We start from the raw sequence: 15,528 nt of genomic DNA on the forward strand, positions 1-15,528 counted from the left end.
GTTTGTTTTTGGTGATTTAGCGTTTGAGATCTCAGAGTATATACAAATATGTTTGATAGTTGGATTGTTGAAATTAATTTTGCAGACTATGAAATTCTTCTCCCTCTCTCAAAAGTTCCTAAAGTCCACCCCTCTCCATCTTCCATGGCAGCAGCTGAAATTACAGAAGGGAGTAGTATTGGTGAAAAAATCAAAGGAATAAGTATGAGAAGAGGAACCTTATAGTTAAACCGTCGAGTTAAAAAGTGTCCGCATTTTCTTTGACACCTTATTGTTACACTTTGCCGGTGAATTTTCTTAAACGTCATTGTGGGTCTTTGCCCAATGAAATGAAGACTGGACAGTCGACCAATGAGCTAGGTTGTTGGGCGATGCTAATCTGATCAACGAACCTCAGTTACGTCAGGCAAACCTTCAAACATTACACTCAATTGTTTCCTCCTTGGCGCCAAAACATTGCCCGACGGATTCCACCTTGCTATAGGACTCTCTTCCGTTACGTAAAGATTTTGGGAAACCCTAAATGTTGACCAGTTTTAGCTACCAACTAAATTTTGTCGTGTAAAGTTTTTTTATCCGCCGAAATTTTGTTCGCTGGCCAAAATATTGTAGGGCAACCCCTAATTTTTAGCAGTGACGCTAATGGAGTGTTTTAGAGCTTGGGGTCCCCTAGTCAGTATAAAATCTTAAGACTCTCATTAATTTCAAAGAATCGCCCCCACCTTATTAATTGGGCATATCCATACCTGGGAGTGCTCGTGATATGCTTCCAAAACAAAAAGAAACCTAAGCTAGCTAGTTGTTAATCACTCATGATTAACCTATAGATACCATAATGCCCACCTAATTATCAAAATAACCTAATTATGCACTAAATTCTATGCAATTAAAACCCACATATTATCATAAAATAAACAATTGCACACACATGAAACACCAAACGCATTTTTACAAAATTTGACAGGAACTTGAGAGACAGAGAGCTACTACACTTTTGCAACGTCTTTTTTACTCAACGTTAAGAAAGATGATCGGTCCCAAAGCAAAGACAAGACAAACAAACATATATATATATATATATATATATATCGGTGATAATTACGTATCACCCATTGAAATACCCACAGATTGCTTCGACTTATTGCAGACACAAGAACGACTTCAATTGAAAACAAAAGTAAACCAAATAAAAGACACTTTTAAAAGCTATAGCTAGCTATAGGATCATGCTTAACAAAGGAAAATAAAAGCTATAGCCACCACGACATTTTTTTTTTTTTTTCATCTATTTGTACTCATGCAACGTTCAGCTTAACTACGTTGTTCTGGGGTCCACTGCGGTGCATTTGGGCTAAAGTGCACCGAAACAACCCTGGAGTCAAGAAGTTCCATGATGGGCGAGAAATTCACACACCTTGGTGCCTTGTACTGATTGATAGACGCACCTCTAGAGATTGCATAGTCCATAAGCTCCTCAAATGTGCCATTTTTTACCACCCTTATCTCAAGTGGTCCAATTGAGCTGTCAGCCACCCTGCCTTGTCTGTATACCGAGTTCAACGACTCTTCCATGGCTAAACAACACTTGTCCAGAACCTCGTGATTCGGGGAATTATTCGCTGGGTCCTTCACCAACAATTCCCAGTAAATCACATAATGCCCCGGAATTGTCTTTGTGTCCGCATAGCTTGTGTACTCAACTACGGTGGTATTGAACTCTCTCAACAACACCGAGGCATTGTCAATGGCCTTCTGCAGCTCAGCCTCATCCGTCTTGTCAGAGTCGATGCTCAACAAGACGTTCTTTCTCCTCACAAACCTAAACTGCGGCGCGGCGTTGTGGTAACCGGTGACCTCGAGAACATCTCCCACCCGGTAACGACACAGTCCGGCGTAGGTTGTTATGACGAGCTCGTACTCCTTCCCAACTTCGAGATCAGCAAGGTCGACAAGGCGGGGAGGGGAGTGTCTGGACAGCGGAGGAGCGGAAGGGTCGTGCGGGATGAACTCGAAGTACGCCATGTTCGGCATAATTGTGTAAGATACCTCGGACGGCTTGCACATTGGCTTGAGGTTGAGTCCGAAGTAACATTCGGATGATGCGTACATAGTACACGCCATCGGCAAGCCATTACTGTAGTATTCAAGCAAAGGAATGTACTGTGCCATTGCACCGGTGACAATCACGTCGAGGTACTTTGTGTTAGGCCAAACCCTTGTGATTATGCCTTCCCAGTTCTCCTCACAACACTCCTTTGTGATGAAATCTGCTAGCTCGGGGTCCGGTTTCAATATGCCGGACATTGTTTCACGGAGAGAAGGGTCTATGATTTTAGGGTTCAGGGTTCCATTGCAAATGTCAATTGCTAGTTGTTGCCAGTTGAGCTGGAGGAACCGAATCGCTCTTAGTAGGCCGGAGGCAAACACGGCGCCTACTCGGAGGACTTGTTGGCGCATGACGAGGCCGCAGACCATTTGGGTGTACATACTTTGGAATGAGTCGGGGCAGAGAATGGCCTCGTTCGGGCTGGTTAAGACATTGTAAGGGTCAATTGGCCTGGTCTTGAAGTGCTCACTCTTGTAGTAGCTTGTCAGCACCGGACGTGCTACGAGTCCTCCAGGCGTCCTGGTCTCCGCCTTGATGAACAAGAAGTAAAGCCCCTTTCCCTTGTCAAGGTCTGGCACGTAACTGTCGCATAAAATTCGATTTCATCATAAATTAGTACATCACTCTAAATTAATGAACAAAAAATAAGTACAATTTGCTTTAGTGAAAAATAAAAGCAGTCCCATTTATGATTCTTAATTAGAGTGACACAAAGCGGAGATCTTAGGTTAGATTTTCTTTTATAATTAACATAAATAAATAAAAATTAGTGATCGGAGAAAGGAAAATTACAGATTCATCACTGGCTGAAGCAAGCTGTATAGTAGTGTACGACGGTCCAACTCTTCATGGATTGTAGGCATCAATTTTCGTTCACCAGCTGAAGTCCCAGAACTGCATGCAAATTTACAAATATTAATTATTTTTTCGTACTTTAAATATCCCAATAAATTTTAAGCAAAATTTTTAATACATACCTAGTGAGAAACTCAGAGATGGGGTGAGAGCTCAAGATGGGAGAGCGGTCACCATTAGCAATACGTTGGATCTCCGGCTGAAGATCCTCGTACGTAACAACCGGGACTTTGGGCTTGAACGAGTTCCGGTCGGTCGCACCGTCGAGGCTGAATCGTTTGAGGTACTCGGTCTCAGCGTTACGACTCAGAATCTCTCCCAGAACCCTTTCCTGCACCAAGTCCGTGTTCTTGGTCGTCTCCTCTATGAACTGAAGCGCCTTGGCGTCCTTCTCGGTGGCCGGTGGGCCCAGGGGGGAGGATGTCACTGAATCGACGGCCATGATTGACTTGATCTGGGACTGTTACTGAAAAGCTTGATTAATGAAATGAGAGAGAGATGTGATGATCTAGGTTGCTGTGGTGTTGGGAGCTGATGGAGGAGGTGGGTTTATATAGGGAGCTGTTTGGTTCATTTCTTTGTGCCACGTAACCAGACCAATTGTTTCTTGGACGTACGCTGACGGATCCTAGTTGGTCATACCGGACATAAGAAATACTTTCGTCTCAGAGGGTGTCTAGTCAAGAGGGGACATGTGGGCCCAGTACACGTCGAATAGCTACATGGATCCCGACAGGTAGGGCCCATGAACTTGCCAGATCAGCAAAGAGTTTTGTCCGGGCCTACCAGTCAGCCGAATCACGCGGCCTTTTTTTCGAGCGAGGTTGTTTGCTTATTTGAAAACTATAGTTGCCGGCAACGATAGACTCTGTGAGAGAGGAAGCAGACGGCCCGAGCTATGCATGTTGTTGTTGGAGAATTGGGGGAGAGAGAGAAACCTAAAGCTAAAGGCTTTGAGTAATCAGACAAATAGATTTATCATTGATTTTTTTATTATATTATAATAAAGAATTGTTGTTGGCACTTTGAGATCATCATACATATTAAATTTGTAAAAACACAAGAGTGAGTTTATATAAGATATGTAAGATGATTTTTAAGTGCAAATATTATTTGTTTAAAAGTATTTTTAAAATAATTAAAAGTGAATTCAGATCACCAAATATATACTATGTAGGAAATAGAAAGTTAAAAGTTGGTAAAAAAAAAGTACTTGAATGCTTTCTAAAAGAAATAGATGTTATATGTCATTTTTAAAGAAAGATTTTAAGTGCTTTTTGAAATTGCTTCTTTAAAATGTCATGTGTTTATAATAAAAACGAGTTTGAGCTGAGTTAACTTTTGAAGAAGCATTTTCAAACCACTCTTAATATTTTAAATGTTTGGTTAAGATAATGATGGGTGGGGAAGAAAAATGCACTCTAAGGGGGCAGCAAGCAATCACGTGAACAAGACCTTAATGATTTTTAATTTTTAATTTGGTTAGGAGTGTTTTGATTTCTACTTGTTGTATAACTTGTATGGATGTCTAGCTAGCTAATCAAGCGTTGTGGTAAGATTTTAATATGGTTAATTAGGGATAGGTGACAACTCTTGTTCATTTTTTGTATGTCATCACAGTTGCAAAACAAAAACATTGTTTTCTTCGCTATTTTTTCGGAATGATTAGGTTAAATCTTTTGAATAATTAATCACATATTAGCATATGTGGACATTTAGATTAGATTAATCAGTATTTTTTTAATTGTAAATAAAAATGACATCCATGGAATCCTATGGAATATCTTTTATTTTTAAGGGTTAAAATGGCTGGCATCATGACATGAAGTACATGCATGCTTGTATGCCAAATCATCTCTACTTCAACTCTCCTTCTAATAGGGTTAATGCTTGAGATGCCTTAAAATTTACGTTCGAATGTTAATCAATATTACGGTCTACTTTTTTCTCACTACTATTTTAATAGTTGAAACCAGATTGTCAGTATGAGCTATTGCCAAAGTGGATTATATTTGAATATTATTTATTTCAAATTTGACTATATATATTACACGCTAGATTGTCGAACTTACGTAAGAGAACTTGGCTCGAGTAATATAATGTATTGTAACTCGATTTATACATTGGCTATGTAAGAAGTCATCAATTTATATATTCATAATTCAATCATCAACTTTCATGTTATTTAATTTGCAATATTTTGTCTACAAATTTAGTCTCCCTAGCATTACCCATTTATTTAGGGTAGTTGAAGAAAGTTTAGATTCCACTATAAAACCAATTGGTAATATGGAGATTAGCCTAACTACTTATAAGCACATGCAAGATCCCTCCTCTCATCAATGTATTCATTCTCAACAGCCCCTCTTACATGTGGCGAATTTTCAAGCCTAACAAGTGAACAACACAACTCAGGTGACGTGGAGCACATGTGCATGTGGGGCTTCACACACTACTACAAAAAACACTTTGAGCGACGAAATAAGTTTGTTGCGCAAAGTACCATTTTGCCGCGCAAAACCTTGCACAATGAAATTTTGGTCGCGCATGGTTCGTCACACAAAGCTCGTGAAGATAGGGGTTGTGCGACAAAAATTAATTTTCGTTGCACAAAGCTACTTTGTGTTTTTTAATTTTTAATTAAATTAAATTAATTTAATAGCTTTGCGATGAAATATTTTGTCGCGCAAAGATTTTAATTTTTAAAATTTTAAATTAATTTAATATTTTGGACGACAAAATATTTTGTTGCGCAATGTTTTTGACTTTTTTTTTATTAATTTAATTATATTAATTGTTTGCACAGCGAAGTATATGGTAGCGCAAGATTTTTCGAATTTTTAGTTTTTTAATTTAATTTAATTGTATGATTTTTTTTTAATTACTTTAATTTAAATTGACATATTCAAAATAAAACTACATATGAAAAATAGTGATCAAATTATCCAATATACATAATATATTCATATTGTACACATAAATTAACAAAGTACAATGATAAAATCCTAATACAAGTCTATTGTGATGGTAGTGGCAGGGGATATGGTTTGATAGCGTCCTAATCCTCAACTTTAGCCGTCAAAGTCTCGATGATTCCTTGCACAAAAAAAGAAAAAAAAACATGGTCAAATAACCAAAAAATAACATAAAATAATACCAAAAAATTGGCATAATCTCCCCTAAAATTGGCATACCCCAAATCCAACCCCAAACTCCACCCCTCACCCTATACTTGACCCCAAATCCCACTAAATAAATTAAATAAAAAACGAAAATAAATTGGCATAGGCGATGAAATATTTAGATTACATAGCCTAAAGATTTAAAAAATAATTTTTTTTTTATTTTATTTATTTTTGTAAAGACTTTGCGCGACGAAGTTTAAAGTTTCGTCGTGCAAAGTGACTTTGCATGATGTGTGTTTCGTCACGTAAAATTTCATCGCACAAGACTTTGTGTGACAAAATTTAAAATTTCGTCGCACAAAGTGATTTTGCACTACAATGTGTGTTTCGTCGCGCAAAATTTCATTGCACAAGGGGTTTTTTGTGACATCCCACATTGCCCAGGGGAGTGATCCTTAAATGTATATTCCCATCCCTACCTAGCACGAGGCCTTTTGGGAGCTCACTGGCTTCGGGTTCCATGGGAACTCCGAAGTTAAGCAAGAAGGGGGCTAGAGCAATCCCATGATGGGTGACCCACTGGGAAGTTGCTCGTGAGTTCCTAAAAACAAAACCGTGAGGGAATGGTAAGCCCAAAGTGGACAATATCGTGCTATGGTGGTGGAGCGGGCCCGGGAAGTGATCTGCCCCGGACCGGGATGTGACATTTTTTTTACTAGTGACACGTGGGACAATTTGGCTCTTATACCATTAAGAAACTTGAGGTTCCATCATAAAACCACTTGGTAATATAGGGAGTAGCCAAACTTTTTATAAGCACATGCAAGGTCCTTCCTTTCATCAATGTGGGATTCATTCTCCATAATGGTGTTATCCACACACTTCTTTTTACCTTCTACGCACCTTACCAATTTTCAACTCTCAGATCGAATAAATTGAAGAAAATCAAATGGCATAAGTTAATAGAAAATGTGTAAAAGGTAAAAATATGTTTGTGAATAGCACCACCCTTCAAATATAAAAGAGGAAACCACATCCGCTAACGGAGAGGCCTTTTGGTAACAAAATGATTCCCAATTGACGACGGATGACTAAACTAGTTTAATCTATTGGCATGCATCATGCAGGAGTGTTGTACGTGTAGGCATGTGTGAGGTACATCGTCGGACTTTTCAGCAAGCTACACACTTAAAAGAGTTATGTGTAGGCTATCCCACAGCAACGTTGCAATGAGAGAATTAAGCAAAAATATTTGTTAAATAAATACTGGAAAAATCTTTTGTACTATTCTATATGGAATTGGCTTGGAAGGTCATGTCGCTGTCCGTGGAAACCATATATATGCTTACACTGAAACAGCCAATAAGAACAGAAGAAGATAAAAATGACACACAATTATGTCGAAGATGGCCCTATCTGAGGCAAGAGGAAAAGACAACTTCAATTTGTTTATTTGTAGGTTAAAAGAAATATATACGCTCTGAGACGTATATTAGGTATTCAGTGATTGCGAAGGTATCAATATCCATGTCAACAACAAGAAAAAAGGTACTGATATTCATTGTAGAGTGGTTTGATGATAGTCCGATTGAAAGACGTAAGTTTGGCAGTAAAATTCAAGCAAATTTGAATAAGGCCTCAATGTTAGATTTGGGTCATGATCAACCATTTTGAAGAGAATGCTATCGACATATAGACATTTTTAGCCGGATCCTAATGTTTCCATGTTTAGAGGATCTTTTTAATACTTTTGTTGTTATCGTATTTAGTATTATGAAACTAATTATTTGTTTTTTTAACAACAATATTATTTATGTCAAGGGAGAGGGGAAGGGGTGGGCTTAACCTCACAATGAGCTAACAATAATGTGGTTTAAATTCGCTTTTAGCAAGAATCGAACCTAAGATCTTTCACTTTTACTACTAGACCGTACATACTAAGTGGCAGTATTATGACACTAATTAAACCGTAGCAAGCTTAGGGTTCTGGTAGCCTATATCACACATTCGTTTTGTTCTCCTACAATATACATGCATAAATAAATAGGGATATGTAAGAAGAGAAAAATTACATGCGGTTATCATTTTCCTATGAATACATCCTTTCATGGTGTCGTATATAAATAACTCTGAAGTTTTCTCCCTAGTTGATTTCAAATTTTTATGCTTTTAAGGTTACTCTTTGATTTTTTTTTTTTTTTTTTTTTCTCCTTACCACGTTGTGGTGGCTGGTAAATAATTGTTCTGCATGCAATGCAATAATCCACATAGAGAAACATGGGAATTGAGCGATCGATATATATCAAAAGATTTTGAATGCTCCGGGTGTTTTAATCATTGAATCTTAATTTTTGTATGTTTAAATAAAGTTCTAACAGTTAAAATATCCGAAATACTAAATAATTCCTGAACACTCAAAATAAATAAAATTAAAAAAAAAAAAAACGAGAAAGGGAAAATAATAAAAATAAATAAATAAAGTAGAAGAGCCCAGATTCCAAATCACCCTAAATATATAGATTGCGTGTAGAGCACCATCCTCCAGCTCAACACCATTGAGATTATGACTATAGCTCTTGTGAACTTTTAGAGCATCATCATGGTCAATATAATTGTACTGAAAAAGATAATATAGCATATGATGATGCACATTAACTCCTTTAAATGGGAACTCACGACGACTAATTACTAGTGGCCCTGAACAGCCATAACAAATGTATTCAACTGCTGTACGTAAACCAATATATATTTGTTAATTTAATTATTTTTTATCTCAATTTTTAATTATTGTGTTTCTTCTCGATTGAGTTAAGGTATTAATATATGATAACTCTTACCGTTAAAAGGATTAAAAACTCAGTCCATTTTAAACCAAGTTATGTAAGTTCAGGAAAAAATATATAAACTGGCTTTTCAAGTAGTAGAGTGTGACTTCTTAAGCCATGGAGAAGTAGTTGACATGGTCGTAGGGATTAGGGAAGCTAATCTCCCTTATCAATTTGTAAACAAATTAAATTCGCATATTTTATATAAATACAGATTAACGGTTTTATTGTTTATTTTTTCAATTAACAAGACCTGAGAAAGAGAAAATAGAAAAAAAAATGTACATGTGAGAATGTGTTTAAAATTGTTAATATGGTGGGTGACCGCCTTGCTAATCTAGCATTTGAACTGGGGTTTATATATTGTCCTCGTAAGTATTTCTAGCCCCGTGCCATTTTGTAGTTTCATTTTTAGCATTAGCCCCGTACTTAATAAATCACGTTTTACATCTTATTGTTTGATTGTCTTTCCACTTAGTGCAGATAATATCGTGTATTCAGGAAAAAAAAACATTGTCCTTCCACCACTTTCAATTTTTTTTTTTTTCTCCCCAACATCATCTGTCATATATTTCTCCCTCTTCTTCCCCCACCATAAATTAAAGCAGTTGAAACATTACCATACAGAGCAAATCAACAAATGGAGAGATGCTAGTTGTGTTCTTAGAAAAATTAAGAACATTCTGAGAGAACAATTTGTTGAGCACAAAAGTATTGGAAGAACCTGCAAATGATGTCTCGTCAATAATTGTACTTGTTAGCTAATTAATCCCCGTTTGCTTCACATACCTTCCCCACAAAAAGATAAAAGCCTTTAATTAAAGATGTTGAGTTTATTGTGGTAATGTAGTGCTTTACTCATTGGATATCCTTTAGAAAATTTTGTTTTGGTAACTTTCTACGTCTCACATGTTGAAATTTGATGTAGCATATTATCTACATGTTTGTTCATTTTTGGAGTAGATATGTAGCTGTGGTTTCTGCAAGTTGCATAAATCCAGCTCAGAAAGGAGATGAAGTACACACTTGTTGCAAGTGACATTGCTCCAATTACTCATCTTTCAACAAAACGTTGACCACTGTGATCGACTTCTCTTTTTGGTTGTTTCACAATATGCCGCAATTCAAATATTTCGCACAAATTTTAGATTCGAACGAGTTCTTAGCGAGGGATAAATATGTTTGTTACAAGTTGATTTTGTGTGTTTAAATAGCATTATATTTTTAGTATAAAACTATTTTATAAGTCATTAATTTGTATTTTTATATGCCAGTTATTATAAGATTAATTAGGCTAGAATATTGCATTATTTCTTGCCTCTTGGACGCTATTCCTTGCAGGCCGATTTATGTCGATAAAAAAAAGTCACATTTTTGTTATGTTTGTCTCAGTAGCAAAATCAGTAGTTATATATATATATATATATATATATATATATATATATATATATATATTACTCAAAATGTATATCAATATGTATCTAGAGAGAGTGGATCCTATCTATATAACACATGATGTCTCCGTTTGTTGTTGTATTCTATGAAATTATTTTTTATGAGTAATTCTTCTGATATTATTTTGTTCATTATAATATTTTTTTGTGTTTGAAAATGAACGATTGCTTTATTAATCGATTGAAATCAATTACATAGTAGAATTCTCCATTTAATATTCATTACAATATCTGAATAATTATTCATTACAATATTTGAGAAAACAATTTTTTAGATTAAAGAAAGCAAGATACTGTAACAACTAACCAGGGCAAGGAGTCAAGGACTTGGAGTCTTGGACATGCAAAGAGGCAAGCATGTTTGACTAAGGACTCGGTCACATTCTCATCCCAAACCAATCTTTTGCTCTCATAAGAAAACTACATACGTTGTAAATATTCAATGAATGAGATCTTCCATATGCGTAAAAATCGATTAAAGTCCATTTGGCCTAACTCTTTTCCCGAAATTTTACAACATAAAAGCTGATCAACCCTTAATTTCCAAATGATTGACTTTTACCATTTCATTACCTGCAAGTAACATTAAAACATGGTCAAGATGGTTGGCTGAAATAATGATCAGTGTTTTATATTCATGCATTATGTTATATGTATTATATACAATGATTTATTTATTACTTATTTTTTGTGGTTGTGACGGGATTGCATAGGAGAATATGAAATGATAAGGGGAAAGCATAAATTTGGTGAAAACAAATACAGTGCACTATACATGGATTGATTAATATAGCTAATAGCCAAGCGAAAGCGCAGAAGAAAATCGTGCGAAATGCACGTTTGGCTTGGTGCTCTGCATTTTCTTTTTTGGGTCAATATTTAGGGATAGTCATGCATACCTTTTGATGCTGTCCATGCAATATTCGTCAAACAATGGCATTTTTCAATGAAAACTCAACAAAAAAGAAAGCATGCTAATTACCTTGTGGGCTACCAAATGGCATAACTCCATTTTGAGGTGGAGGTCTTGATCATTTTCACCCTTACAAAAAAGAGAGAATCTATTTTGTTTTAAAACATATTAGGCTAGACATTGTGAGACTTGACTCACTCTCCTACCCCTTAGTATAGATATATCGTTTATTCAAAAAAGAAAAAAATACATTTTAGTTTTTATTTTTTTGTTAAGGTGAAACAGCAATGAATTTTTTTGTGTAGGCAAATTGGCTAAAATGATCATTTTTTAGCATGTGATCAATATAATTGCTATGTCATCAATATTTAATCATTATCTTGACAATATTAATCGATATGTCTTTACTATTTGATTTTATTTTTTGAACAAACAATAGTATCTACACTAAAGGATAATATACTTATCTTTAAGATTCTTATAAACATATGATATAGTATATATTCTCAAAGGATAAGATACTTATCTTTAAGATTCTAAGATGATTCTATCCTTATCAAACTTTCTTATCTATTGACAAGTGTCATTTGTTGGACCTTCAATTTCATCACTCTTACATCCCCTCTCAAGCTCATGTTTGGTGGAACTAAGCATGGGATTGTCACAATGTTGGTGAAAAAGAGGTGCAAAAAGTTCTTTAGTCAAAATGTCAACTTGATCCACAGAAAATACATGTTGAACATGGAGATCACCTCTTATAACTCTCTCACGAACAAAGGGGTAATCTATTTCAATGTGCTTAGACTGGAAATGGACCACATGATTGGTAGACAAGGCTATAGTTGAGATATTGTCACAATATAGTATAGGAGTTAATGAAATTGGAACCATGTAAATCACAAAATAATTGTCTGGTCCAAGCAAGTTCTACTGTTGCGATTGCAAGAGCTCTATACTCAACTTTTGTCGAATACCTGGAAACAATATTTTACTTTTTCTAAGCCCAATAAATTGAACTAAAGCCAAGAAAAACAACAAAACCTGAAGTGGATCTTCTCTCATTAGGATCCCCAACCTATATTTTGTAGTTTTAAATTTCATAATGTCTTTTATGAAGTGTTTTTACATCATGCCATGCTTTTACTTACAAAACTAATTAGTGATGATGTTTAGATTCATGAAATTACAATAGCATGATCATGCATATTTTGTCTGCTCATCATGCATGCTTACACTAGTGTCTACAATATTCTTCCAAATCAGGATTAGCTTTACGTGTATGTTCACATCGCACTGTTATACGCTTGTTTTGCATCCATTATAGGCTTCAGCCAATACTATCTATTTTTGCTCTAGAACTCATATGTGACGTGCTTAGAGCCAGCTTCACGCTTATGCAGTACTCGACCGTAAATTATTACACAGTATGTTCACATAGCTACTTTCTGCATAGAATCATGTCTCCATAATTTTGATGAGCATATTATGTTATTAAGATACTTGTGTTTTACCCATATCATTAACACATCTGCTTTTATACCATTCGCATTAACTTTTCATACTTTTACGTAGTATGATTGTGAAAACTATATAGGTTTTATAGCGAGAGGTTACTCTGTTACGAAAAGCAAATGTTTTGATAAATTTTTCTTTTTACCCACTCACACTTACTGTTTTGCACCCTTCTAGGACTTAGTAACAAGATTTTGTGGCAAGCGAGGGATCACTACTGGTTTTGATATCCGCTTTAGTTCATGCAGGAAATTTATTTCCTATTAGTTGTGTAATAACCAACCTACTAAGGATGAGAATGTTCTATGTTTTGCTTCACTATATTTATGCTCTGGCGTTGCATGCATTGTAATAAGTGTTTATCTCATATTGCATGTTCTTACTCTTAGCTTAATTTAGTTCCATACTTGGTTTTAATTTATTCGTACTTTATATTAAGGGTAGTACTGTAAAATAACAATGAGTGGTATTGTTAGAGTTTGTTATAAGAGTGGGTTATACTTTACTTAGTCATTAAGATAGGTGGTTACTCTTATATGTAAATGTTGGTATACATATATACACCTAAGTGTAATCTTATTCAATATATGAAATACACAATCTTATTTTACTTTCTCTCACTACATCTTTCTCTCACTAAATCTCTCTCTAGATTCTAACTTGGTATCTATCTCTAGTGTCTAACGACTTCCGACAATCCTCTCCTTCTGCTTCTCTGCGTTCTCCCGATCTTCCTCCCTGAAACCCTAAGCCACAAACTATGGTGGTACCTCCTTCGCCTTTTTCTGATTTTACCTCTCAACTTTCTCCTCCAACAGATTCTTCAGTCCCAAATTTATGCCCTAATTCGGCCAATTCTTAGATCACAATCCAGAACATTGGCTCGTTTGTTCCGATCAAATTGACAACCACAAATTGGCTTACGTGGACTGCTTTATTTGCACCGATCTTTCGCCGGTATAATCTCACCAGAATTATTGATGGATCCATGGTGGCTCCGCCTAAGTATCTTCTTGATTATTCAGGAAATCGTACTTCAACCGTGAATCCTCAGTATGTGGCGTGGTTTGAGAATGATCAAAACATTCTGATTTGGATCAATTCTACACTCTCGAATTCCCTGATTCCTTACATTGTTGATGTTAGCACTACTTGAGAACTCTGGTCCAAATTGGAGTCACGCCTTGTGACGGCGTCTCATTCGCACATACATGAACTTCGTCCTTAACTGAGGACACTCACCAAAAGTGATTCCACCACAGCTGCTTATCTTTAACAGATTGAAGAAATAGCGAACGCTTTTGCAAAGTGCTGAAGCTTCAGTTGATGATTCGGAACTTATCCTTGTCACTCTTCATGGATTACTGCCTGAATATGATTCCTTTGTGGATGCCATTCAATTTTGTCTTGGTTCAACCACCACTGATGAATTACATGGCCTATTGCTGAGTAAGGAGATTTAATTGACTAGTCGCAAGAAAGTTTCACCATCGGCACCATTTCAAGCCTACAATTCATCCACTGGCATTCTTCCTACACCGTTCGGTGACTCCAATTCTCAGGCGTAATATGTTCAACAAGGCTCTAATTTCAACTCCTCATAAGGCCGTGGCATGGATTAAAATTTCTATAACCCTAGAAATTCTCAGAATCACCCTAATAATTCTTGATCTTTCAATCCTCGTTAGAATTTCTCTCGCCAAAATCATTGAGGTACAATCGAGGATCCATATCTAATTTCAATAATTTCAACAGAAGAAATTCCTGTCAAATATGTCACCAACCTAATCATGAGGCCATTGATTGCCCTTATCGGATGAATCCTGGTTATGGCAACAAGAATTCTCAAACTGCACTTCATGCTAGTACCTCTTCTGCGAATCCTACATGGCTTATTAATACTGGTGCAAGCTCTCACATGACGAATTCCTACAACAATCTGCAAAGTCCTAAAACCTACAATGGTCCTGAGCAACTCATTATGGTTCCTCTAGTCTTACTACATATAATCATATATTTGCCTTGAACAATGTGTTACATGTTCTTAATCTGAAACAAGATTTTATTTCTGCATATCAATTTATTCTTGATAACTGGTGCTCCATTCATCTATATCCTTTTTCACTTTATTGTGAATGATCTTACTTCCGGGAAAGAGCTTTTTAAAGGCCCTATCAAAGCTGGATTTTATCCATTTCTTGCATCCTCTGTTGCTGGAAATCACTATTCCTATGTAGCAAGTATTAAAGCTCCTCAAGATATATGGCATCAATGTTTGGGCCATCCATCCTTCAAAATCTTAAATAAACTAGCTTTCCAGACTAGTATTTCTCTTTCTGATAGGATGAATAAGTTTATGTATTCAAGTTATGCTCTAGGAAAATGCTTTAGGAAATCATTTACTTATGTTCCTTGTAACACAAGCAAGCCTCTTGAGCTACTACACACTGATGTATGGGGTCCCGCACCTATTTCTTCTATTAATGGATATCAGTATTACCTTATCTTGGTTGATGATTTCACCAAGTATTCTTGGTTCTTTCCACTCAAGTATAAATCTGAAGTTTATAGCACATTTGTTCACTTCAAATATATGGTTGAAAACATGTTGGGGTTCAAGATTATTACTATGCGGTCAGATTCTGGTGGTGAGTTTGTTAATCATACTTTCTCACATTTCTTTCAAGAACATGGGATTTCTCATCAACTCAGTTGTCCCTATTCCCCTGAGCAGAAT

The 15,528-nt window shown here is 36.0% G+C and overlaps 1 protein-coding gene across 1 annotated transcript; it reads right to left on the reverse strand.

Moving 5' to 3' along the window:
* Nucleotides 1-1,141: 1,141 nt before the first annotated feature.
* Nucleotides 1,142-3,496, reverse strand: LOC137715484 (putative indole-3-acetic acid-amido synthetase GH3.1). The gene is made up of 3 exons (XM_068454831.2): nt 3,085-3,496; nt 2,900-3,001; nt 1,142-2,689 (listed from the first exon to the last, which is right to left on the reverse strand). Exons 1-3 carry the CDS (start codon nt 3,402-3,404, stop codon nt 1,312-1,314), a joined length of 1,800 nt encoding a protein of 599 aa, XP_068310932.2. The 5' UTR covers nt 3,405-3,496; the 3' UTR covers nt 1,142-1,311.
* Between the last annotated feature and the right edge of the window lie 12,032 nt (nt 3,497-15,528).

This window comes from Pyrus communis, chromosome 15 (assembly GCF_041283825.1).
Source record: "Pyrus communis isolate YQ-2024b chromosome 15, ASM4128382v1, whole genome shotgun sequence".
Classification (NCBI taxonomy): domain Eukaryota; kingdom Viridiplantae; phylum Streptophyta; class Magnoliopsida; order Rosales; family Rosaceae; genus Pyrus; species Pyrus communis.